This window comes from Hyaena hyaena, unplaced genomic scaffold (genome assembly GCF_003009895.1).
Source record: "Hyaena hyaena isolate Hyena2069 unplaced genomic scaffold, ASM300989v1 scaffold_56, whole genome shotgun sequence".
Classification (NCBI taxonomy): Eukaryota; Metazoa; Chordata; class Mammalia; order Carnivora; family Hyaenidae; genus Hyaena; species Hyaena hyaena.
The window spans coordinates 4,194,068-4,221,342 of record NW_024080688.1 but is presented as its reverse complement, the minus strand read 5'-3'; the positions used below and the strand labels follow the sequence as shown (position 1 = coordinate 4,221,342).

General features: G+C 47.7%; 1 protein-coding gene across 2 annotated transcripts in view; it reads right to left on the bottom strand.

The window, feature by feature from the left end:
* SRGAP3 (SLIT-ROBO Rho GTPase activating protein 3) overlaps nucleotides 1–27,275 on the bottom strand; it is a 263,789-nt gene that overhangs the window by 19,283 nt on the left and 217,231 nt on the right. The window contains exons 12-18 of one of the 2 annotated variants that reach the window (XM_039231357.1): nucleotides 25,952–25,982; nucleotides 24,758–24,818; nucleotides 22,914–22,991; nucleotides 13,070–13,204; nucleotides 9,661–9,766; nucleotides 9,228–9,455; nucleotides 6,323–6,402 (exon numbers count right to left, since the gene is read on the bottom strand). In XM_039231357.1, the coding sequence (XP_039087288.1) occupies nucleotides 6,323–6,402; nucleotides 9,228–9,455; nucleotides 9,661–9,766; nucleotides 13,070–13,204; nucleotides 22,914–22,991; nucleotides 24,758–24,818; nucleotides 25,952–25,982 (719 nt within the window). The remainder of the gene's footprint in view (nucleotides 1–6,322; nucleotides 6,403–9,227; nucleotides 9,456–9,660; nucleotides 9,767–13,069; nucleotides 13,205–22,913; nucleotides 22,992–24,757; nucleotides 24,819–25,951; nucleotides 25,983–27,275) is intronic. The other variant, XM_039231356.1, reaches the window with a different exon arrangement.

Here is a 27,275-nt window from a genome sequence, read left to right as displayed (position 1 = left end):
AAATGTAGAGCTATCACGTGCCCCAGCAGCTCCTAGGCACATACCAAAGAAAAATAAAAACGTATGTCTGCACAAAAGTTGTACACAAAGGTTTAAGACAGCCTAAACCTTATTTGTAACAGCCAAAAAGTGGAAACAACCCACATGTCTGGCAACTGACGAACAGAGAAACAAAATGTGGTCTATCCATATAATGGGATGTTATTCGCCCACAAAAAGGAATAAACGTCAGACACCTGTAACAATAGGATAAGCCTGGAAAACACTGCTTGGGGGAAGGAGCCAGACACAAAGGCCACAAATCGCATGATTCCACTGATAGGAAATGTCCAGAAGAGACCAATCCATAGAGACCAAAAGTAGATGAGTGGTTGCTTTGGGCTGGGAAGAGATGTGAAAGGGACAGGAAGGTAGGACATGACGGCTAGAGGCTTGGGGTGTTTCCGTGGTGATAAAGACTGACTATGGTCATTGCTGCATGCATCTGTGAATATGTTTAATGCCATTGAATGGTATACTTTAAAGGGTAGAATATGGGGCGCCTGGGTGGCTTAGACGGTTAAGCGTCCGACTTTCGCTTAGGTCCTGATCTCGCGGTTCGTGGGTTCGAGCCCCGCGTCAGGCTCTGTGCTGACTGCCAGCCCGGAGCCTGGAGCCTGTTTCAGAGTCTGTGACTCCCTCTCTCTCTGACCCTCCCCTGCTCACGCTGTCTCTCTCTCTCTCCTAGAAATAAATAAAACATTAAAAAAAAAATTAAAAAAAAAAAGGGTAGAATTGTATGGTATGTGAACTATATCTCAATAAATGGTTAAAATAAAAGAGGAAGGGAGAGTCCCATTTAGGTTCTGGGTCTAAGACACGTGGTACAGGCCAGCTCACCATCTCTGCACGAGGGGTCAGGAACACTAGCCAAGTTAGCAATGAAGGGGCCGCTGCTCTCTTTTTCTATTGTTCTTTATTTCTTCCAGGTGGGTGGCCATGATTCAGGCAGAATTGGGCATCTGCGTGTAAGCTGACAGTGAGACCATTTTAAGGCCATCAAAACCTCACCTAATACCTACAGCGTGTGTGAATCTCTACACAGTATGCTGAAAGACAGAAGCCAGAGTCAAAAGACCCTATTCTGCACAAGAATAGGACCAGGCAAAACTAACCTACGATGAAAACATTAATCCGGTCAGTGGATGCCTCTTGGGCTTCGGGAGTAAGGGACTGACTGGGAAAGTGCACGAAGGAACTTTCTAGGGTATTGGAAATGCTTTGTATGCTGGTGGGGGGGTGGAGTTAACACAAGTTTTTGCATCTGTAAAAACTCAGGGAATGATACACTTAAAGATTTATACATTTCAGCGTATGGAATTTTACTTCAAAAAAAAAGACGCATAAACAATGCTGACCCCTGCTGTGTACAGTGTTGCACGCTAAGGTGTTTGGAGGGAGGCTGTAATGATGGCTGTAATTCACTTTGACTTGTACTAAAATAAGATGGATTGATAGATACATAATAAAACAAATGTAAAAAAATGTTAACAATTGTAGAAACTAGGTGATAGGTTTTATGTAAAACTTCCACTTTTCTGTGTGCTTGGCCTTTTTAAAATTATTATTTAAAAAAATTTTTTAAATGTTTTATTTCTGACAGAGAGAGAGGCAGTGTGAACAGGGGAGGGTCAGAGAGAGAAGGAGACACAGAATTCGAAGCAGGCTCCAGGCTCTGAGCTGTCAGCACAGAGCCCAACGTGGGGCTTAACCCATGAACCGGGAGATCATGACCTGAGCTGAAGTCGGACGCTTAACTGCCTGAGCCACCCAGGTGCCCCAAAATTATTATTAAAGGAAATGGCGTGAACTGCAAGCAAACTGAAATCTTAGCCTGATTTCTAGTAGATGCCTAGAACAGCATGATGAAAACTAGGGACCTCTCCTCAGAGGCACACATTCCAAAAGAAACAAAATTTTGCCCACCCTGGACCTCCTAAAGCCCACTTATGGGCCCCCAATACATCCAAAGAGTTAATGACTTAATGGCTTTCCAGATATAGATGGTGGGCAAGGAGTGGAAGTCAACTGGGAGAATTTTAGGAAAATATCAGTGAGAGAATAATGGTGCAGTTATAACTGAAAACTGACATACTGTAACTATATGATCATGTTTCTGTTACTGATTTTAGTTGTTTCTTTATCTGGCAGCCCCGTTCCTCATTTAGCATCCAATTAATAAAGCTGCTATTGACAGGCTGCCTCAATGTTTTCATTTGGCTTAGTTCTGACAATCGGGGGTTTTATTTTGAGAGAAAGAGAAAGAGTGTGAAACTGGAGAAGGGGCAGAGAGAGACAGAGAGAGAGAGAGACAGAGAGTGAGAGAGAATCCCAAGCAGGCTCCATACTGTCAGTGCAGAGCTGTTGCGAAGCTCAAATCCACAAACCATGAGATCATGACCTGAGCTGAAGTCAGAAGCTTAACTGACTGAGCCCCCAGACACCCGGCAGTCAAGGGTTCTTAGCCTAATCATGGTTTCTTTACAAATCTTGACGACCAAAGAGTAAGCACAGATGGAGTGTCCAGACTTATCCCCACGAAGTGCTAACAGACTCAAGACAGGGCAGCGGGAATCAGTTAGGCACAGAATATGTTGACAAAGGAAAGGCCAAGGAATTAAGATGTCCCTCCACTTTGGTTGGTCAGGCACGGGGGTCATGGCTTTTTGGCTGATTTGACTTTTGAAGTTTGCTGGGCACCCTTCATAAGGCTGTTCTCAAGAGAAACAAAGATACCCATGATTCCCCAAATGAAATGTCTTAGAGGAAAGTAAAGATATCAGGAGGTTTAGCAGTTAGATCAGAAAACTCCCTAGACTCCATCTTTTTTAATGTTTATTTTTGAGAGAGAGAGAGAGAGAGAGAGAGAGAAAGAGGCAAAGTATGAGTGGGGGGGAGGGGCACAGAGAGAACGAGGGAGACACAGAATCCGAAGCAGGCTCTAGGCTCTGAGCTGTCAGCACAGAACTCAATGCGGGGCTCGAACCCACAGACCATGAGATCATGACCTGAGCTGGACTCCAATGCTTAACAGACTGAGCCGCCCAGGTGCCCCGGCTCAGTTTCATGATCACAATTAGGAAGGATTTATACTGGGCACACAGTCTTAATATTTCCTATCTACCTCGTCTTCCCAGACACTATGTTTAGCTTCTCCACATATGTCACCCCGTTTGAACCTAGGCCACAAGTCTCTTGTTGCTGTCATTCCCACCTTACATATAAGGAAACTGAGGTACAAGGTTACATGGCTCCTCAGAGATCACGGGCCATGAAGGTCTCTCTCTCTGACTTTCAAATCCAGGTCTCCTTTCTCAGAGTCTGGCACCCCGTCAACTGTTCCTGCAACTGTTTTTTTTTTTTTTTTTAATATTTTTTATTTATTTCTAGGAGAGAGAGAGAGACAGCGTGAGCAGGGGAGGGTCAGAGAGAGAAGGAGTCACAGACTGAAACAGGCTCCAGGCTCTGAGCTGGCAGTCAGCACAGAGCCTGACGCGGGGCTCGAACCCACGAACCGCGAGATCATGACCTAAGCGAAAGTCGGACGCTCAACCGACCAAGCCACCCAGGCGTCCCATTCCTGCAACTGTTTTGGTGGTTGGGGCAGGCTTGTGCATAAGCATTTAGGAAATGCACTGAATTTTCCTCCAAAGGACGCTCCTGCGTCAGCAGCCACCACCGCCACACAGGAAGCAGTGAGAACCTTCAGGGAGTGTGAACCTAGCTCTCCTGAAGCTGGCTGCTGCCCTTCCAGGATGATCTCTTTCTGCCTTTGTCGTTCTCAGAAACCAGCAGCCTGACAGGGAACAGAAGGGACGTTCTAGGGGTGCCTGGGTGGCTCAATCGGTTAAGTGTCTGACCAGCTCACATCATGATCTCAAGGTTCGTGGGTTTGAGCCCCACATCGGGCTCTGTGCTGACAGCCTGGAGCCTGCTTCAACTTCTGGGCCTCCTTCCCTGTCTGTCCCTCCTCTGCTCACAGTCTGTCTCTCTTGCTCTCTCAACAATAAATACATATTTAAAAACATAAAGAAAAAAAAAGAAGGGACCCTCCGGGGAAGCAGACGAGAAGCTCTGACCTACCCCACTCCAGGGATATCGTGAGCCTCTACGCTGCGGGGAGTGAGGCAGCATTTTCTGAGGGGGGTCTTCCTGGTGTGGGGTGAGGCCTGCTGGGCGAGCCCCGTGGCTGCTGCCTCGCCTGCCCAGCAAGACTGTTCTCTGTGTCCCTCCTCCCACTCTCAGGGCCCATGGCAGCCTTCCACCCCCCAGGCTGAGGGGCCGCGGGGAGACTCAGCACGGGCAGGGTGACTGGCCGAGACCTCAGCCCCCAGGAGGGCGGGCTGCGGGGTTCTCAGAAGGCATGGGGCCCCCCTCCTGCAGACACATCCCCCTCCCCCGGCTGCAGTCCCCACACATCTTACTTAATTCTGAAAAGTCAGTCATCTCATCGGACAAGAGATGTCTTCCCCCAGTGGAAGAAGAGAGACTGAGGGCAAGATCTGGAACAAGAGGGAGCTACACACGCGCGCGCACGCGCACACACACACACACACACGCACACATGCACACGCAGAAATAAAGCAACAGATGGAGACAGCAAGAAGGGAGAGGGAGAGCCAGAGGCAGCAGGACAGGAGACAGAAAAGAAGGAAAGAGAAGCGCAAGTCGCTGTCAACACGCACACGGTGGCAGCCTTCACATCTCCTGGCAAAGGCTCTGCAGGGCAGCGTCCTCAGCTCAGGACGGCTCTGGCCTCTGTGGATTCTGGCAGAGCTGAGCGTTACACCCAGATCTGCTCCTCCACAGCCGTGGCTCAGGCCTGACTCGTGAGCTCCCTCGTGGGCCACAGTGACTGGTCCTTGGCTGGGTACGTGCCTCAAGGCAGTCTGATGAGACTCTACCCAGGAGCTTTCTTGGGACCATGATGAAAAGGAAGCTCTTTTCTACTGGGACTTTGGATGAAAGCACAGTGAAAGCCTGGAAATGCCAAAGACCACCACCCAGGAAGATCCTATGTGAGAATGAAGCCAACACACAGGGAAGCAGAACAGGAAGATGGAGACAAACTCCTAAGAAGACCAACTAAGCTCCTGGATCCAGCCATGCCTGAAGCTATACCTAACCTGGGATTTTTCAGGTGTATGATCTGAGGCCTTTAATGCTTAAGGCACTTTGACTTGGAGTATCTGTCGTTAGCAAGTGCAGCAGCCCTACTAGCATGTGAAAACCTCCCTATCAGTCTTGCGGGGTCTTTCACCAGCTCCCAGAAACCACACCTGAGAACATACCAGCTCTCCTGGCAACAGGGCCTGGGACTGTCCCAAAGGGAAACGCAGAAGCCCAGAAGAAAGCTGCTAAATAACGATTTTTAAAAAGTAAAACCATCAGCGGGAGAAAGGAGGGCTACGCTTGGTCTACACAGGATTATGTTATGACTTTCATGGGCCCCAAGAACTTTTGCTTCTTGCCTGGGTCCCTTCCTCCATGTAAAAAAAAAAAGTTAAAAATTATATTTTATAACTGCATTGGTATAAAGATGAATACAATCCAGACTGGATCATATTCCTTTTTTCTCACTATTTTAAATGACACCAAAACATTTTCAGGGGTCCTCAAATGTACCATGGGCCCGGGCTCTGTGTCTGTTCTATCTAATGGGTTCACTGGCACTGGGCCCGTATTATCCCAATGCTTGTCTACACGGTTCAGTTTCCCCAACTCTCTTCTCCTTCTCTAGAAGGGGTGGAGTGTCCAACGAGTCCCTCAAAGCCCAGGCCAGCCTTTCCCTGTCTCCCTCCAGCACTTCCCTGGGTCATCACTGCTCAGCTTCATCTTTGAGGTGCCCCCACACTGGGGACACAGCTGTCACTGGGCATAATTTCTGTGTGTCATGGGGAGCTGCCCCCAACGTGGTAACGAGACTGGGAGCTCCTCAATGACTCATGTGTCCTTCACTGAAGTACCTCAAGTGCCAGCACAGATCCCTGGCTGGGGACGGACAGGGGACAATGCATGCTTCCTACGCAGCAAACTCTTGTCACTTAGGATTTACATTCGGGCCAGGCAGGACACAGAAAGGGAGGAGACAGGCCGGCAGGAGCGTGGTGATGGGGGTGGCCCTGTCTCCGATGTCTTTCTGGGCCGCCCTCTATTCTGGAGGACAGGGTGCTGGCTGGCAAAGCTGGAGGGGGTGTGCGGGCCAGCCCAGCGGCTGCGCAGGCCCGAGTCGGCATGCGAGGCCCCGGGTGAGTTCCTTGGCCCCAGAGTCCCCCTCACTCACCTTCGTCACTGGTGTGAGGCTCCGTGCCATTGTCATGGTCAACTTCATCGATAGTTCCTGGCTCGCTATGTGGACTGTCACTGCAAGGAAACACGGGAAGGGGACTCGTTGGGCTTTGCACCCTCACACAGTCCTCAGCTCCCCGCAAGTGCCACCCAGCCCAGCTCTGCACTTGACCCAGGTCAGCCGCGAGCCTGCCCTGTCTTGTCTTATCCCTCTGACCACCCACGGACACTCCTAATAGAAAACCACTCCCAGCCCCCTCAATGGAAAGCCATCCCGAGTAACCTCCCCCTGCTTCCCCCAGCCCTGGAATTTGCTGGGCTGCCAATTCCTAGGTGTCCTGTAAGACCCAGAGGGCACCGTAAAACCCTGGCATTTATCCTGAGAAGGACCACGGGCCAGAACAGAAAGGGATTATGGAAGTGCCGCGAGACACTCCCCGAGCCTGCTTCCGGGTCTCACAGAGGAGGTGACGCACTGAGTGAGCTGGAGGGAAGCTCCCAAGGAGCAGGGCTCTCCGGGTGCCTCACAATGCTGTGTGCACAAGCCCAGCCCAGGTGGTACAAGCAGGCTGGCAGCCGTGACGGGCATGGGGATGGGTGGCCTGAATCCAGGCCGGTCGGATCTGGGTATTAATGCACTGGGAGAACTTCGCTAGCTGCTACCCCTTGCTAGATTATAAGCTTCTTCAGGCCACAGTTTATTCACCTAGTCAGTTTTTTTTGACTGAGCCATTGATGGAGTCCTAATATATGCCAGGCACTGTGGGAGGTAGGAGAGACGCACTGATGGGGAAGGTGGACACAGACTCTGCCCTCGTGGGCCAGGAAATAAAACTGCCACAAGCCAAAATGTGTTATGTAGGAACAAATGAGCAGAGACAAGAACAGCTGAGGGGACCTGCATAGGGTGGTCAGGGAGGGCTTCTCAGAGGAGGTGACATTTGCAATGCCATTTGAAAGAACATGAACTTCATTATGAAAATTCTCCATTGCCTCCTGGATAATAAGGTCCAGACTTGGCACACTGGCTTGTTTAAGACCTTTCATAACCTGGCTCCTGCTGGCCTGTGAAGCATTCTCCCTCACCATTCCCTTGACACAGGCAACACTCTGGCCACAGGGAACCACCGTCCATTGTACTGAACGCTCCAAGTCCAGAACATTCTTTGCCCACTCCTCACCTGGCTGACTCCAGTCCATCCCACCTCAGTTAAGTTTCCTCCAGGAAGCCCTTCCTGACCTCGCTACATCGGCTCAAGGAGCCTCACTTCTGGAGCTGCCGGTTTCCTCCTCCACCAAAGCTCCCTGCATCAGGGGTTAATCCTGCTCGGGTTACATCCCTGCCCCCCTGCCCAGGGCCTGGCCCAGGGCAGACACTCGGCAACCATTTGTCTAACTGAATGAATGAACGTTGTCCACTCCAAGGAGACCCTCGGCCAAATCCCCCCTTTTGGCTTTGCAAATGCTTCCAACGTAATAGTTTTCCTTCCTCATGAGACACAAATGGGATTGAGGAAAGTGTGGTTATTGTATATTGTTCTTCGGTAAGTACAACCGATCTTGAGGACCCCTCCCAGGACACAAATTATATATACTGCGGCAAGAAAAGAGAAGTGGTAACGATGGCAAACGCTGCGTGAAAAGCTTTCTTTGTCCAGAAAGTGTGCTTGCTGGCTGTTTAATGTCTCTGTTACGGAAGGAACGGGGACAGACTTGCTCCCGGAGCCTCACAGAAAGCCTACTCCAGGGCTGTGACTGCAAGCCAGCCGGGCCCACATTTCTATGGGGGACGGGGAGGAAACAAAGGGGCTGGAGTGTCTCTTCTTTGAAGTGAATCAAGAGTTCAGGAATGCTTTGATAACCCAGAGACAAACTCCCCTGTGGGCCCCTAGCGGAAAGCAGTGTGGGTAACACCTAATATACAGCTGTGCGTCGTCCGGGATTGAGAATAAAGAATGAATAGGAATCCGCTGACGGGTCTCTGTCAGGTGGGGTTCTGTTCTCCTGTCTCCTCCACATGTAAAAAAAAACGTCCTTTCTTCGCCACGTTTTACGGTCTTAGTCTGGGGAAGGCGGTCTGCCATGATTTTGATTAGGTTCTAAATTTTTTTCCCAAGACCTTGTGTGGTACCAGGGACACACAAGTACCCCACTGTCAAGTGCTGACCTGGCCCGGAGCTCTCAAAGAATGTGAACTCACTTTGTCTGGAAAATGTGAACTCACTTTGTCTGGAAAAGGGAAATTGTTTCTCAAGAGGCTGAGGTGGGGATTATTATCCAGTCCCCTGCTGCCTCTGAAGGGCTTGAGACACATCTGGCCCTTGACAGCTTTGCATCTTCTAACTAATGGGATTAGCTCACCAGACCCATGCCTCAGCAAGGGGATATACTTCTTGGATTTATTTTGGGACACTTGAGAAAGAGAAGGTCTTTTTCCACCGGGGACGCTGAGAGAATGTTCTCGAAAATCTGGAGTTACCGTATGCCTTCCTGAAGCCACCAACAGAGAGGCTGCCTGAGAATGAAGCCAATGCAGAAGAAAGCAGAGCCAGGGGCTGCGGGTTACAGGATGAATTCCTGATAATAACAGTTGAACCCCTGGATCCAGCTATACCTGAAGTTGTAATCCTAGACTTTTTAGTTAAGTAAAGTAAACCAAAAGATTCCCACTTAGCTTAGCCCAGTTTGAGTTGTAGCTCTGTCTCTTTCAAACCGAGAGAGTCCTGGCTGATGTAACTATGTCTTGTATAAAGCTGCAGCAAAGCTCAAATGAGGAAATGCATATGGGAGTACAGACAATAAAGCAGTAAGAAAATCGAAGGATTTCTTACTGTTCCTGTCCAACAGCAAAAACAACAGCGATGGTGATAATAATAATATTAAGAGGAATGAAATCTTACCAATATTCTTCCCCTCCAGCCATGCATTTTTCATACACAGGTCCCTCTAGCTCCCGGGGGCTGGGGAAGATGGCTTCATGATGGATGATGATGGTTTTGATGACTTCATTGACGTGTGCCTGGCAGGATACGGGGTCCTGCCCATCAGGGATGTGCATGAGGGTGGGCCCGAAGCAGATGGCCAGGTTGTAGGGGTCCATCATGTTCTCGTCGCTATACTGCGAGAGGCTACAAGAAAGGAGGTACTCACAAGTCACCCGAGAAAGGTGAATCTTCCCCCCTGTGGGTTCTGTCTTTTGAGGGCTCTACTCAACTCCAGGAGGGTTCCATGTTCTGTTTTGCACCTGCAGAAGCCTCAGGACACCCCCTCCCAAAGGAGGCCAGAGCTGAGGCAAAGAGTCCCCCCCGCCACCCCCTTGGCCGAGCAACTCACTGGTTGAGGAAAGCGAAGAGATATCTCATGACCACTAGGACCACGCGGGGAAGGGTGATGAGGATTTGCTGGATCTGGTGCACCCTCTCAGCCGGGTTCTCCAGTTCTGTAACATAAAGGGGGCTTTTCAGGCTGTCTTTCGTCCTCAGAGAGCCAAGTACAACCAACATTTGCTCCTCAATCAGTCCACGTGGTTCTGGGGATTGACAGGTGACCCTGACGTGGCCGCACAGGGCAAGAATGTGAGTCAGTACATTCCCTTTTATTTTTTTAATTTTTTTAATGTTTTATTTATTTTTAGGAGAGAGAGAGACAGACAGCGTGAGCAGGGGAGGGTCAGAGAGAGAGGGAATCACAGACTGAAACAGGCTCCATGCTCTGAGCTGGCAGTCAGCACAGAGCCCAACGTGGGGCTCGAACCCACGAACCGCGAGATCATGACCTAAGCGAAAGTCGGATGCTTAACCGACTAAGTCACCCAGGCGCCCCAGTACATTCCCTTTTATGAACGAATCCGGTGTAGGCTGAGTTTCTGTCACCTGACGCCTGCGAAACACAGGCACGGTGCAAAGTAGGCTGGAAATGAGGGTTGACTAAATAACCAACTCGACAGCTATGTATTGGCCAACGGGCCTCGCAGATGCTTGCGATCGGACCGCCCACGCCCGTCTTCAGGTCAGTCCTAGGCAGAGACATTGGTATTTGTATCAGTCAGGCCAGGGGTGGGAGCAGCAAATTGGGCGTGGTAGAGAGAAGTGCTGTGTGGGTTTGCCTGGTGGAGAGGGTGTGCAGGGGGAAAGCTGGCTTGGAGGGTGAGCACCAGAGCTCCGACGTTTGTCTGCAGGGCCAGTGGGCAAGCCTATGCCAGGTTCTTTCTCAGAAAACATGTTTTTCTCACACAGCCCCTCTCTGCAGCCTCCACATCTGTCAGCACGTTCCTTTTAAAGTGCAACCTCTCTTAGGGCGCCTGGGTGGCTCAGTCAGTTAACCGTCGGCTCTTGGTTTTGGCTCAGGTCATGAGCTCACGGTCTGTGAGTTCAAGTCGTGCGTCGGGCTCTTCACTGACAGCACGGAGCCTGCTTGGGATTCCGTCTCTCTCTCGTTGCCCCTCCCCTGCTCACACACACTCTCTCAAAATAAATAAATAAACTTGAAAAAAAAATAAAATGCGACTTCTCTGGTTTTTCCTCTGTATCTCAGGCTTTTCACCGTGGGGCTTCAACGAACCTCGCCTGTCTCACCTCTCAGCTGCTACCCCTTCCTGGAGTATCTGAAGATGATACAGAGCCATGTTTCTCAAATGAGGTGGTAGTGCACACTTCTAGACATTTACGATTCTATGGGGCATCCTTGGGGGTTGTCACAGTGACTGCAGGGTGCATTTCGGATCCAGGGGCCAAGGCGTCAAGTGTCCTGAATGTATGGGACACACAGCAAGGCACTGCACTCCCCTAAATACCAATAGTGTCCCCCCTGAGAACCCCTGGCCAGGCTGCCCTATCCACCATCTCCCTCTCACAGAGGGCCTTCCTGCCCCTGGGCCTTTGTACGCACTGGTGGTGTCTCTACTCTGCCCAGAACACTCTAGCCTACCTTCAGAGTCTGGCACTGAGAAGCCGTGGCCAAGCCCCCCACAGAACTAAGAGTTTCTGGACCTTTATTGATTCCATTGCCCTCGATCCAGGCTGCTCCGTGTCCTTAGCTTCAGTCATCACCGCCCCAGTACCACCTCCACTTAAATACATTTTTTTCTTAAATCCATATATTTAAAAAGGAAAGTTTACCTCCCTCTGTAAATGGGAAACCAGGAACACTTGCTATAATTAGGAGGTAGCATAAAAATAGACAATGAAAGCAAAACAAGTTACTAAATTACAGGTAGGCATCGTACTGTACAAACATGTCAGACGGAGGCCCCCTCTCTGTGTTTAGAAGGGAGACGGACCTCTGGAATTTTCTCCTTGAAGTAGTCACAGCATTTGGGAGGGAAATGAGAAGGGATTTCTTTTTCCACAGGGTGATGTGAGGTGCGATCCATGGTATGTGATGTTCTGAGCTTGTACCAGAGGTGAACCACCTTGTCTGCTCAGGGCTCTGCTCAGGAACTAGACTAATGTGGCTTCTGGAAACACTAGCTGAGCATGTGACATGGGGCTCAGACTGGGCTGGGCCCTTGTGGCCTGGAATGAATTTCTTTCTTTCTTTCTTTTTTTGAGAGAGGGAGAGGGATGAAGGGAGAGAGAGGGTCAGGAAGAGGGAGTGAGAGGGAGAGGGAGAGAGGTGGGGAGAGCGAGCGAGCGAGCACATAGATGCAAGCAGGAGAGGGTTAGAGGGAAAGAGGAGAGAGAGAGAATCTTAAGCAGGCTCCACGCCCCGTGCAGAGCCCAAGTCAGGGCTCAGTCTCACGACAGTGAGATCACAACCTGAACCAAAATCAAGAATTGGATGCTCAACTGACTGAGCCACCCGGATGCCCCCGTGGTCTGGAATTTCTGAGGGTGATTTACAGCTAGAAGTGGATCTGAAAAGATGAGCAGGAGGTAGTGTGGAGGGTGGAAGGGCAGAGGAAGGCTCTTTTACATCAGGCAGGTAAGAGGCTTGAAGCCTCCAGCCCCCAGGGGCCCTTTCCTGGCTGCAAATCTCTCTCAGAGCACTGTGAGAAGTATCCCTCATAACACTGGGTGTGGGGCAATTTTCCGTAAATCAATTAAAGAGTTTATTCTGAAACACTAAGATTTCCATATTGTAATATTTAAAAGTTTATGTTTAAAAATTCCCAAAATGTTGCCTTGGGTTTGGCCATCTTACAGTCAAGGTGCCTTTACTTCAGCCCCCTAGATTGGGCTCTCGCCTTCATCTATAGAAATACCTGTCAAGATATGGCTCGTGACTTTGGAAGAAGCCCACAGTCAACTTATTTTCACCATTTTCCTTGTATGTCATTGGGCTGGCCTGACTCCCAAACCCTCTGTGTGTCCCCATCACCCAAGGGGAAAGGCTCCAAATCCTTGCAAGGTCTCACCTCTCTTGCTCTATTTTACCCTCTATTTTACCCTGGGACACCCTTCCGCTGGTCCCATTGGTCTGTGTGTCCCCAAACTCTTCTCAGGATACTCTGTCTGCTCCTCCTGGAAGGCTCTGCTCACATCCCTCCCTCAGCTGCGATCTGCAAAACCAAGCCTTCCTCTGCCTCTTCTCCAAGCGCCATTCATACCCAGGGCTGTACCATGCCATTTTCCAGTATCCTGTTATCTCTACAACTAGCTTTTAAGTTCTGTGTGAACAAGGACCATACTGCTTCTTTCGTAGTACCCCCCTCCCTTCACAGTGATGAGCCCATAGTACAACTTCAATAAAGATATGTCGAAGAGTGTGGGTCATTCCACCATTCCACCTGGGAAATACTTACTAATAGTAGATATCAAATCTTGAAACCTTTCCTTAGGAAAGAGTGGATTTTCCAGTCCTCGGAAATACAGTTTTAAAACACCAGCAACTGAATTGATATCACGTTCATTTTGATCATCCACAAGGGGATCTTCACCTGAGAAGAAACAGTAGGTGATGACTCAGCTGGGTAAGGGGGGGACATGTGCTGATGGCAGAAGGGATGGCCTGGCCCAGCCCTTCTCCCTGTAACTAGTTTTGAAAATATTAAAATCTATGGCAATACTGTAAAACTAAAACACTGAGCATCTGTCACCACTCACACTCATTAACTTACACTCATCTTCTGCCATATCTGCATGCTTTCTTTACTTGTATTTATTATTTCTCGATGATTTGAGGGTATTTTGTAGATATCATAGCACATCACTGCTAAATACTTCAATCCATTTCTCCTAAGAATAAGGATATTCTCCTACATAACCACACGGTATCATGACATCTAAGAAAAAATTAACAATGGTTCCAAAACACCATCTCATGTACATTCAGATATTCCCAATTTCCCCATGTCTTTCATAGATTTTTTTCAAGAGCTAAGATCTAATCAACATTCCCACAATTCATTTGGTTGTTATGACTCCTTAGTCTTATGTTTATTTTATTTATTTATTCATTTTTGGGGGTGGGGGGAGGCAGAGGGAGAAGGAGAGAGAGAATCTTAAGCAGGCTCCATGCCCAGCATGGACATAGGGCTTGATCTCACAACCACGAAATCATAACCTGAACCAAAATCAAGAGTCAGACACTTAACCAACGAAGCCACCTGGTGCCCCACCTTAGTCTTTTGAATGTAAAAGAGACCTCAATATATTTTTTTGTCGTAGCTTTTTTAGAATATTGCCCCTTCTGAAGAGTCTAGGCCAGTTGCCTTATAGGATGCCTCCCACCCTGGATTTGTCTTACTGTCTCCTCAAGATTTGATTTAAGTTAAACATTTTTGGCAAAAATTGTACATGAGTGTTGTAGACACCTTATTGTATCCAGAGGCACATAATATCAGCCTGTCTTGCTACTGGTGGTACTAAGTGTGATCAGTGGATTGAGTGACCTCTAGATTTCTGCACTGCAAAGGTTTACTTTCCTTTTGTAAAAATAAGTATAGAATATAAACTATATTTGAAGTAGACAAGTGATCTATGTACATGTCATTGTGCTCAACATGTTTCACCTACTGGTGTTAACACGTTAACATCCACTGATGATTTTTGCCTGAATCAATTATTATCCTGCGGTTGCAAAATGGTGATTTTCTAATTTCTTCTACATTTATTAGCTGGCATTCTTCCATAAAGAAGAGGTTTCCCCATGTTCACTTCCTCTTCTACTTATTATTGTTATTATTTAGCATCTTTAAGGGATTGTTTTTGTAATTTCTAATTCAATGTGTCATAATCCATTATTATCACTATTTGGAATGCTCAGATTGTCTCTAATTTTGCCAGGGACAAATGTCCTTTATATGTGACCTCCACTGAGCACTTCCTTGCTTTATGGCACAAAAGATGTCCACTGATCACCTTGTACCTTCCTTGACCCAGATCTGGAATCAAACATTGCTCCAAGGAGATCTGTTTGCTTTTCTGTAGGGAATGGTAATTAGAAGCCAAGATCTAAGCTCCAGGTGTGCTCATTGGTAAAGGAGTGCTACAGAGAGCTGCTAAACCTTTTCAGGAGATAGAGCAAGAATACATATCATTTTTTCATGAGTTCACATAGTTATTTCCAATTCATATTCAACATAAAATTTTATCTTTACCTTACTTTATTTTATATTTGCACTTCATTTTTCTTAGTGAAAATTTTGGTTCTGAATAACACTAACATTGTTATCTGCTTTATTCTACAATATACATAACACAGTTTGGAAATTTGAATAGCAACATCACCACTATAAAATTTAAGATTTCTTTGCAGGGGCTTTTTTTTTTTTTTGAGGGGGGTAGATTTAGTTCTAAGAATGTATCCCACTAAAGATGTATGGTCAGAAGACAGAAAGTAGATTAGTGCTTGCCTACTGTGGGGGGCTGAGATATAGGAGGAATAGCAAGTGACTACAAATGGGGACAAGGTTCCTTTCGAGAATGATGAAAATTTCTGATACTGAATTAGGGTGATGATCATACATCTCTGTAAATACACTAAAATGACTAACGTGTGCACTTTAAAAATGGGTGAGCTTTATGGTATCTAATTCAATAAAGCTGTTAAAAATGTATAACCAGCGCATATGTCCAAAAGTTACTCTTTGTGTGATGATCAATTCGATACACAGCTTGTTTCTACTTATATTCAATTTCAGGGATTGATTTTTTTTTTTAGAAATCCTTTTTTTTTTTAAATGTGTAATTTTGAAAATATAAAGCATTTAAATTGTCCAAAAGCCAAAAACACATGAAAAGTTGCATGCAGACAAGTCCTACTCTTATCCTTCTTCCCTCCATACCTTACATTTGACCATTTTCATTAGTTGCTGGTTTGCCCTCTTAAGTAAATAACATACATACGAATTTTTTATTTCCCTTCACTTTTTCCACAAATGTAAGCAGTATACAATATTGCTGCATACACTTGTTTCTTTGCTTCACAATAAACACTACAAATCCCTCCATATCAGTTCATAGAGATCCTCCTGATTCTTCTTTTAAAAAAAAATTTTTTTTTTATGTTTTATTTATTTCTAGGAGAGAGAGAGAGAGACAGCGAGAGCAGGGGAGGGTCAGAGAGAGAGGGAGTCACAGACTGAAACAGGCTCCAGGCTCTGAGCTGGCAGTCAGCACAGAGCCCGACGCGGGGCCCGAACCCACGAACCGCGAGATCATGACCTAAGCGAAAGTCGGACGCTTAACCGACTAAGCCACTCAGGCGCCCCTCTTCTTTTTTTTTAAACGGCTGCAAAGTACTCTATTTCATGGATCGACCATGATTTAGTCAGCCAATCTCCCATGATGTGTGGCTTCTTTCCAACCTTTCATTATTACAAATAATGCCTCCACAAATAGCCTTGTGCAGGTGTTTTTGTATTTGTGGAGGTGTGTCTCTGGTCATGTCCTAGAAGTGGGATCGTGGGTCAAAGAGCATATGTATACATAGTTTCATTAGATAGAGACAAATCCTCTCCCCACTGGGCCTGCACTATACTCCTACTTGGCAACACAGGACAATGCTTCTTTTCCACAGTCCTGCCCATGGAGTGCTGTCAATCTTTCAAATTTTTGCCACTTGGACAGGGGACAGTGATATTTCAGAAGGGCAGCACTTTTCTATTTAATCAAGGGCTGCTCAGCTAGATCACCCCGAGTTTCCACGAGAGGAGATGAAAGGGAGCGTGGAGCAATCTAACAGCTCTCTGAAGGTGCTGACAGATGTCTGCACAGCGAGCTTTTCCTCCTTCTCCCAGAGCAGCCCACGGACTGTTCTAAGATTGGCAAGCAGTGAGGAGCAGAGCTGGAAATGCATACTTGGATCCCTTTTCTCCACCTCCATAGAAAAAGAATGCATGTCACTGCCAAGGCCTCAGCCAGCCCCAACATGCTGTAGTGCAAATTAGAGAGACACCCCCCCCCCGCCCCCCCCCGCCGCTTCCTTCCTGAGCCAGGTCTTGTGGCTTACAGAGCATGAGCCAGAGTTCAGCTCCCACCTGCCCTCCTTGCCTGGGCTCCCGTGCGTGGTGCCCAGCCTGACTGACTGTATATGGTGGCAGAGACACCAATGTTCCGTCGGTCAGCTACCCCCACAGGAGGAGAGAAGAACTCCTTGCAGGGAAGGAAGAGAGGAAAACATAAAAAATCAGTGTCTATACTGACAAAGCACTTCTCAAGTGAGAAGCACATTCACACACGTGATCTCTCTTAGTCCTCACGACAGCACTGCATGGCACGGGGGAAGGCATGGTTCCAACACTACCATTCTCTCCTGCAAGAAAGCTGAGGGCCCAACAAGCGAAGTGATTTGCCCACATTCACACAGTGAGAACAGACCCTGGCAGCCCCAGGTCTCGTAGTAATGCCTGGGAGATGTTCTCCTTTTTACCACTGGTTTTCAAGCTGATCTGTCTGCTTGCAGGCCTGTCTTCCTCTCTCCCTCCCTCCCTCCTTAAAGGTAGGATCCTAGGGGCGCATGGGGGGCTCAGTTGGTTAAGTATCTGACTTCAGCTCAGGTCATGATCTCGCCGTTGGTAGGTCTGAGCCCCGCGTTGGGCTCTTTGCTGACAGCCCGGAGCCTGAAGCCTGCTTCAAACTGTGTCTCCCCCTCTCTCTGCCCCTCCCCTGCTCATGCTCTGTCTCTCAAAGATGAATAAACATTCAAAAAATTTTTTAGAAAGAGGGTAGAATCCTAACCTTTTCTAAGAAAAAATTTCTCTGTTCAACATATAAAACAAAGCTGTCTTAGGGGCACCTGGGTGGCTCGGTCGAAGTGTCCAATTCGCGATTTCGGCTCAGGTCAGGATCTCACAGCTGATGGGACCGAGCCCCAAGTCTGCCGGGCTCTGCGTTGACGGTGCGGAACCTGTTTGGGATTCTCTCCCTCCCCCTCTCTCTGCCCCTCCTCCACTCATGCTCTCTCTCTCTCTCAAAAATATATAAATAAACTTAAAAAATAAAAATAAACAAAACAAAGCTATCTTAGATGAGCTGGGAGGAGAGGTCTGCACCCCCTCCTCAGCCCCTCCGTTCTGCAGCTGCCCTTGAGGTCCCTGTGAAGAACCAGACAGGTTCAAATGAGCTCTTTCCCTATTATTTACCACATGTTACCCTGTGCTCTCATGATTCAAAAGCACATGGATTTTTCCTCCATATTGCATATTAGCTCTCCTTGTCATGCACAATTAACATATGGACTTTATATATACACACCATATATGTACGTAACATGTGCACACACACACACACACGTGCGCGCGCGCACACACGCACACACGCACACACACACACACACACACACACACACACACCATTTGCTCTTCCTCTTCCTCTCAGAAGGCCATAAAAGGAACCATCCAAATATCCTCTCTTCCTGGTGTAGACCTTTGGCTTTCTACAAGGTGAGTCCATTCTGGTTCCAGAAATGACTCGAATTCCAGAGTTCAGGATGAATGGGATGGTTCACGGGAATGAGGGCTTCCTCCGGGAGGAGAATTACAGCTAAAATCCTAGGCAAGTCTGAGAGAAAGCTGCGCTCATGCTTGGCTAGCTAACGTCCCGGGGATTCTAGAAGTGTTACCCAACAGCCCTGACTATGGCGCTCTCGGCCAGGTCACCTGGGCATCGCCAGGCGCTTTACGGCAGGGCTGCACCCAGGGCAGAGCACACACAGTGGGTGCTTAACAGACTCTGAAGAAACCTGCTGCGGGGGGGGGGGGGGGTGCGCGGCAGGAAGCCCGCAGGTGGTCTCACACAAGGGCATCTCTGTGGCCACAGGCCTTCCTAAGCCTGTGCTGAGGCTCCTCACCATGACAACCCCTCCCAGCGTCTCCCTGGGGCAGGAAATAGATCTCTGAAGGGCCACATCTCAAATGTGTCCGACTCTACATGCCGTGACTTCAGCCTCAAATCCAAACCCTGTCCTGACCTGCACAGGCTGACAAGGCCATGGACTCCCCTTCCAGCCACCCCTCCAAATAAGGAGAGACCCCTGGCCGCCCCCTCATTGTTACCTGCAAAGGGGACAGTGGATTGGTTGGTGGGGGAGAAAACAGTTTGTCCAGGGAAACTGGCCTGAGACACAAGAAGCCAGCATGGCTCTCCGCGGCAGGGCTGCCACTTTCCTGCCTTTTTGTGATATTTCCTCTTCATTTTGTCAGATTACAGAAAGATCACAAAACTTGAGTGATGAGTTTAAGGTTTGCTGACAGCAAAGAAGCACATCATTAGGGACACCTGGCTGGCTCAGTTGGTTAAGTGTCTGACTTGGTTAAGGTCATGATCTCACAGTTTGTGGGTTTGAGCCCCGCATCAGGCTCTGTGCTGACAGCTCAGAGCCTGGAGCCTAAGGATTCTGTGTCTCCCTCTCTCTCTGCCCCTACGCTGCTCATGCTTTGTCTCACTCTCTCTCTCAAAAATAAACATTTAAAAAAAATCATATCATTATCATCACCAGCTCGACTAAAACCCTGGCTGACTCATGTCAGAAGAAAAAGAAAGTGGGCTTAGGCATAATAAGCCAAGAATGATTTTCCTACATGTTGCCATTTTTCAGAATCTTAAAGAAAACAGATCTGTGCTCCTTTGAACAGCCTCATACAAGGAATGCAGGCAAAAACTTCACCCGAGAGAGAAAGAAGGGGGCCAAGGAAGAAAAAGACCTGGATCTTGAACAAATGGCAAAGGACAGGCACCCTGCAGGGACTAGGAGACTTGCATTTTAACAAATAAAACATACAATGTGCTGGTTTTGAGAGAAAATTCAGTCACAAGTTAGAGTGTGTGGGACGGAGCAGTGGGCGCTAAGAGAAATACTGAACACCCTAGGTTTGCCACCTGGTTGCCAGGGTGCAGAGAAATTTTCAGGAGAGGCGGAGGTGACCCTGAGGGTCAGCTGGGCAAGGAGCCAAACCCAGGGCAGTTTGTTGGCGAACATGAAGAAACAGAAAAGAGTAAGTGGGAGATCTGGGCACTAGCCAGCCCAGAGAAGCCAGGAACTGACTTTTCTGAAAGAGACATTCCAGGAACTAATTTTTTTTTTTTTTTTTGTAGAATAAGCCATGGTTCATGATAAGCTTAGGTGGAGCAGAAAGCCCCAGCTGTCACAAGAATGAGATTCATTTTGGAATGATGGAAAGATCTAGAGGAGCTGACTGCATATTTGAGGCAAAGGAAAAGCAGAAAACATTTTGGTAGCTGAGATTTGGATCAGGTGATCTCTGCCCAGTGGGGCGATCCAAGGCCTCTTCGGAACAGAGAAGTCTTAAATTGTACATCACCCCTGCAAGGCACCCAAGCAAGTGACAGAAGGCACTGACCTCAGAGAACCACATTCAAGAAGGAAAGAAAGCAGTGCTCTTGGGGTGGGGATAGGGCCTGGCTTCCTGGTACAAGAGAGAAGCAGGGAAATTTGAGGCAGTGGCAGTCACCAGGCTGGAGGCAACGGGCAGTGAGTTCAGCCATGAGTCTCAAGGAATTCTGCGTAAGGGGAAGGGTCCAGGAGGATGGAACCAGCAAAGATTTCAGACCATGGTTCTGGTGATTTACAGTGAACACAGGACAGCAGGGGGTTTGGGGGAAATGAAGAAACAAAACTTTGGATTGGGCTGTCCAGTGCTGTCAAGAGATGCTCCGAGAATGATGACTGACCCTCCCATCAGCCTCACTGCTTTCTGGCCTTTGCATATGCTGTTCCCTTAGTCTGGAATGCACTTTCCCTGCTTTTTCAGGCTTTTACTCATTAAGCCCCAGCTTGAGCTTCTCCTCCTCGAGGAAGACTTCTCTGGCTTTACTACCCCTCCCCACCCCATCCAAGCTGGGCTAAGGGTTCCCATACCATCCAAAGCTTACTCTGTTGTCTGTTTGCTCAACTGGCTCCCTACTAGTCATGACTGTCTTTTGTTCCTGTTGTGTTTCCAGGCCCTAGCCCACTCCCTAGCCCGGTGTAGGGCATGACGAATGCATGGTTTTTGGGAGGATGAATAAATGCATGAGTAGGAGCTTGGAACAGGGGCGCTCTGCGGCTTCCGGGTTCTAGGTGCCCGTGATCCAGAAGCAGGCTCCAAAACAAGCTCCTCGGGACATTAGAAGGCTGCCGAGCACCACATCCAGCCAAACCCTGCTCTCTAAACCTGGTGTGAGGCCCAAGTGCCAAGGGCCACAGAGGTCTGTGCTGGGGGCTGCAGCAGTGTCTGGCTGGGGTGGACAGAGTGCTTCCTCTACTCGAGAGCTAGACCTCAGGATGGACTCAGGGGTTAGTTTGCTTAAGAGGCAGCCCCTCTAGAGGAAGCCCAGCAATGAGTAGGGAGACTCCAGGCCTAGAGCCCAGGGACAGGCATGCTCAGAGCACAGCCAACAGGGACAAACCAAATACCTCCCAAGACTGTAGGAAGATTATGTAAAAGAAAGGATAAAAAAGTGTTTTGTAAATTGGGATGTGATATGCTACAGGAAAATGGGTTTGGGAATGGGGTTCTCAATTTTTGGGGGGCCAAAACACTGCATAAAAAACTAAGCATTAGACCAGACACATGAAAACCTGCTCAACATCACTCATCCTCAGGGAAATACAAATCAAAACCACCATGAGATACCACTTCACACCAGTCAGAGTGGCTAACATTAACAACTCAGGGAACAACAGATATCGGCGAGGATGTGGAGAAAGGATCTCTTTTGCACGGCTGGTGGGAATGCAAACTGGCGCAGCCCCTCTGGAAAACAGTATGGAGGTTCCTCAAAAACTTAAAAATAGAACTACCCTATGACCCAGCAATTGCATGACTAGGTATTTATCCAAGGGATACAGGGGTGCTGTTTCAAAGGGGCACATTCACCTCAATGTTTATAGCAGTGCTATCAACAATAACTAAAGTATGGAAAGACCCCAAATGTCCACTGATGAATGAGTGGATAAAGAAGATGTGGTATATAGATATATACCACACCATTATATATATATATAGCACTGCTAGCGATTTACCGAAAGGATACAGGAGGGCTGATGCATAGGGGCACGTGTACCCCAATGTTCGTTCATTGCAGCACTCTCAACAATAGCCAAATCATGGAAAGAGCCTAAGTGTCCATCAACCGACGAATGGATCAAGAAGATGTGGTTCATCTATACGATGGAATACTATGTGGCAATGAGAAAGAATGAAATCTGGCCACGTGTAGCAACGTGGATGGAACTCGAGGGTGTCATGCTAAGTGAAATAAGTCAGGCAGAGAAGGACAGATACCATATGTTTTCACTCATATGTGGAACAGGAGAAACTTAACAGAGGACCATGGGAGAGGGGAAGGGGAAAAAATAGTTAAGGAGAGGGAGGGAGGCAAGCCATAAGAGTCTCTTAAATACTGAGAACACACTGAGGGCTGATGGGGGTGGGGGAGAGGGGAAGGGGGGTGATGGGCATGGAGGAGGGCACTTGTGGGGATGAGCACTGGGGGTTATATGGAAACCAACTTGACAATAAACTATAAAAGAAAAGAAAACAGGGAGGGGGACAAAACATAAGAGACTCTTAAACATACAACAAACTGAGGGTTGCTGGAGGGGTGGTGTGTGGGGGGAGGGGCCAAATGTGTAAGGGGCATAAAGGAGGACCCTTTTTGGGATGAGCACTGGCTGTTATACACAGGGGATGAATCACTGGATTCTACTCCCAAAATCATTATTGCGCTATACGCTGACTAGCTTGGATGTAAATTAAAAAATAAAAATTAATTTAAGTTTTAAAAACCCAAGCATTAGGATATTCTAAAAGCCACTCAGTGTTACCTGTGTCCTTTCAAGTTCTCTAAAAGTCTCAGCAGCCTTCAGAAACTCCTATCATAATTTCGAGTGCTTTACTAGACCCTCTTTCCCAGCAACTACTTTACAGTCACTAGACAAAGTCACTCAGGTGCTGGTAAAGGCTTTACAGCTAATTCCTTGGAGGGAAAAAGACAGAGAAAAGATCTTAGCGTTTGCCAACTTCTGTGGTGTAAATACTCCTGCCTTGGCTGATTTCAAGCTACTAAGGTGAAGGCACTCAACGCAAACTTGGAAAGAGATGTTGCTATGCGCCAGCCCCGGCACACTGCTGACTCTAAGACAAACACCACCCATCCTGGCTTCCTCTGGACACAAGCTTGAGATGGATACTCTGCACCTACCTCTCTCAAAGGAATTCTTTATGTCATTGACTTCAACCTGAGATCCTGGCACTCGGAAGATCCCTTGCTGCTGGAGTCCTAAAAGAAAGAAAGGAACAAACACAAAATGCCATGATGCCTTGAGCTCATCAGATCACTTGGAAACATTGATGAACCTTCCCATTGCTTGTCTCTTTATCCCACCATTCTTTTTTTTTTTTTTTTTTTTTTAACATTGTAATGTTTATACCACCATTCTTCTTCAAGAGTCATTCCCAATAACGATCTCTTGGCAGAAGCCCAAATGTAGTCTTTGCAATGAACTTCAGCTGTGGCCAAAATACTCTGAGGCATCTTGCTTCATACGTCTGTGATCTCTTTTCTGGGCTTAAAGGAAAAGGCCACAAGAGGTTTACATCAACCCAGGACCAGTGAATAACTTCCAGTTTAACCAACAGGCACTTTGCCTACCAAGTTCACCAGGTACACTGATACTGAGTACCTTGGCCTGAGTTTACAAGTGCCATTTTCAGTGTAACAGCCACAGAGATTTTGAGCGAGAATGATTAATACCACTCACTCAACCACTACCACCCCCTACCTACACAGATATCTTCTTCCTTCCAGAAAAGCTACAGTCCAGAGTGCATGCTGGCCTGGGATCAAGGAGTTTGGGGGGCATTAACTCATTAAAGAAGAACAATCTCTTTTTTTAATATCTTTCTACAAGACTATAACAAAGAGGAGACCTTGATACCTGACATAATAGTAAATGACATAGGATTATAAACTATAGAATTGAAGGGGTTAAAGGGGCCTCTCTCATCTTAAATGGGGAGTAATGGGGTGACTGTGATCTTTTCCCCCACATTCAGTTTTTCTATATAAAACAACTCTCCACATTGTTATTTAGAAACGTGTTTACCTCTAAAAGGCGGGCTTTAGTCCAAGTTTGGTCTGTACATAGTACATGCTCAATAAAAGCTTGTTTAGGTCTTTCCTTAACCAATATCAAATTTCTACCACCTGTGTCTTGTATCCAATCGTCCTGGCTCCTCCCCATCAGGTCACACTTGCCTTCCTTCTTAGACCTTTCTATTTGCGGTGCTCCCCACTGGAGACTGCATGGCTGGCCTCCCTACTCAAGTGTCACCCTCAGTCATGTTTCTCCTCGCCTCCTTCGCCAAAGCAGCCCTGCTGTCCTTCAGACATTCTCTAGCGCTTTTTAATTAGTTTCTAGGCATTACCATTAATGAACCTGTATCATTTACTTATGTTTATTTCCTCGCCCTTCTCATTGGTAATGTAAGCTACCTAAGGCCCGCGCCTCACCCGTCTTAGTCATTCAACTCCTGTATTCCTTCCCATTGTCAGAGCAGCGCCTGCTATGCATTCTGAAAATATATTTTTGGAGGAGTGAATGAATGAAAAGATGGAAGCACAAATGAAGCGCAGGGAGTGCCTGGCAAATCCCAGACCCCAGATTTCCTTTATGGAGCATACTGCAGTCAACCTGCTAACTGACTGGCTTGGCTATGTTCAGTGCTCACAGCACAGCACTCTGAGGTGGGGCAGGAGAGGGGAAGGAACTTCTATGGTTCTCCTAGCCATGCCTTCCCTGATCCCCGGTTCTCCTAGTTCCTGGGTCCTCTTAACCACTGCCTTCTGTCCCCGGGCCGATGAGCTCAGAAGAGCACTCAGCACAGCAGCTGTGGCAAGAAACATATTCTCTCTAGGAAGCAGGGCAGTAACAGGAAGCCTTCCAAGATGAAGTCTCATTTCCTCTGAGAGTCTCATTTCCTCTGAGAACAGCCCAGCACCTGTTCTGGAGAGAGCTGAGAACACTGCCCCAAGATCAAGCTTACCGTATAAATTGATGTACCGGATGCAGCTCTCGACTACGAGTGGTATAGCTTGTCCTGAATCCTTAAGAAAAAAAATTGTGAGTTGTACTGGGCATGGCAGCCAGCAGAGGAAAAACGACACTGCAGACACAGATTACAAACTCAAGCCAGAATATTAGTACCATCGGATTAGTAGGAAAATAAGCAAGGCGTTGCTAATCCTAAAGTCTCCACCAACGGTTAAAATAGAAAATCTCCAGTTACGTGCGGAAAAGGCATAGTTATGATAATTTTAAAGAAATGCTCTGTCTTCTTACTCAGCTGGGAAGAAATCAGGGTTCAGGAGGCTTGACAGGCACATCAGGGAAGGGGAGGGAACCCACTGCACGGATAGGGCTGGAGTTTGCTCTTGGGGAGCTCTGCCTTCACTCCATGTTGCCCCACTCAACCCTATCTTCCCAGCGCTCAAGCATCAAAAGGCAGGATTCAAAGACGTCCTCTAGCATGGCAGTTATCTGATGCCTGAATTAAGAAGAACGCACTATGGGAAATAAGGATGGCCCCAAGGGTTCTTTGGAGCTCTGAGAAAGGAAGGCCAGGTCTACTCCCGAGGTTCCAATCTAAACACCCATGCAGATGCTTTGTTCCACAATAAACATGTTAGGAGGAAAAGTTCTGGAAACAGCTAATGTCAGCCATTGACCACTGAGTGGTCAACCTTAGTCAAAAAGGCTGCATCAGATGTAGCTGTAAATATACACGTCGGTGGGGGAGGTGGTGAATGTACTTTCAATTACATCTTCTTAGATGGGCCCACAGCCACAAAGAGCTAGGCAAGGGGTAGTTTTCTCTTGGATTCCATGATTGGTTGATCTCTCTGTTATTTCAGGTCACTTAAATAACATAAAATCATTTTTAAATTGCCTTTAAAAGGGGCCAAGTTAAATTACTAGCCTCCTCGGGTGAGGAAACAATAAGGCAAATGTAATATGCTCTCGTAAAGGGACAGAAAACACCCACAGATTTTGATGCCTTTGGGGCTCCTCCACACCGCCCCCCACCCCTGTGAATTCACTCCTTGATTAGCTACAGTCAGGGAGAGGATAGTAAAATGGGCCCTGTGGCAATAGGCAAGGTGGGCCCTGCTCTAGAAGTCAGTACTAAAGACAGGTTCCATTCAGTTGAATGGAGCTAACGGACCTTTCTAGTAAATACCTGGTTCCTGGTTCGAGCATTTCTTCTTCCTCTGATAACAAAAAATAAACAGGCAGCAGAGCAGGAGAAAAAGAAAAGATTATGCAGGAGTAAGATCAGTGAGAGTAGGCAGATCCTTCAGAGTCCGTGAACGCCGAAATGCAATGGCAGCCAGCAACGGTCCTGGGGAGACTGCCGGCCAGTCTGCCGATGGGGAGGGCCCCCCTGCGCCTCAGGGCCTCGCGGGAGCTCGCACCCTGCCCCCCGCCAGCCTCCCAGGGTGCCTGCCTTGGACACCAGGTGGCAAAGGGGCTCTAGCAGTCCTTGTCACAAGCACAGGGGTGGTGTGTACTGAGCACCTTCCTCATCCCACGTTTAGCTTCTCCTCAACACGGGGGCTGTTTACTCACCAAAGGGCAAGGGCCCACCTAAGATACCTTAAGCTTAGCCCAGATGCCCACAAAAAGGAGGGACACACACCTTCTGGCATCTGCTGTAACACTGCCCCTGGAAGTCAATTCAGGAAACCTCATTCTTAGTAAAAAGTTAATTGTACCAAGATTGCGTTTATTAGGCGCCTTGTGGATACAGCCCAACGGGATCCCACCTGATTCCACATTCAAACAGCTTCCCATGCTTTCCAACCAAACACCCTGGGTACCTCTTCCTGGGTATGTATCCATAGGCTTTGCTCTCCTTCCTACCCCCTGACCCTCACACTGGCACTGAGAATACTTCAGGGAATCCCAAAGCTGAGAAAGGCCTGGGGGAGGGAGCGCAGTAGAGAGTCAAAACGTCATTATGACCTTGCAGGTAGCACTGGAGCCTTTACTTGCACTGTCGCCACCCATTTTCAGGGGAGCACGGTCTGTTCTTTCTTCCATGTGTGCAGCAGTCAGGCTCTGGCGTGGGAGCCACGTCTCACCCAGGCTCCTTGAGAGGCTGACCTGAGACAGTGGGGGATGGATGCCTTCAAGCTGGTGTCATCTGTCCAGTCCCCAGCATCTAAACCACTAGAATTAGATGTTGGCTAAAATGACCTGAATGCCAGAGCAAACAGCCTGTCAGGTGGGATGCTATGAGCAATTTCCTAAAAGCTAATGGCAACAATAAGGGCTAGTATTTCCACAGCACATACTGTGTGCCAGGAGTACTCTATAGAAGCATGGCATCTATTAGGTCATTTGATTGCATCATATGTGCACGAGTTAGGTAATTAATATTCTCATTTTATAGAAATGGGGTGAGGGCTCTTCCTCCAAAAATTTATAACACAATTTAAATGGGCTTCAAAATTTATAATAAAAATTGAGTTCCCTTCTGGCTGGGTGGAACAAATAACATT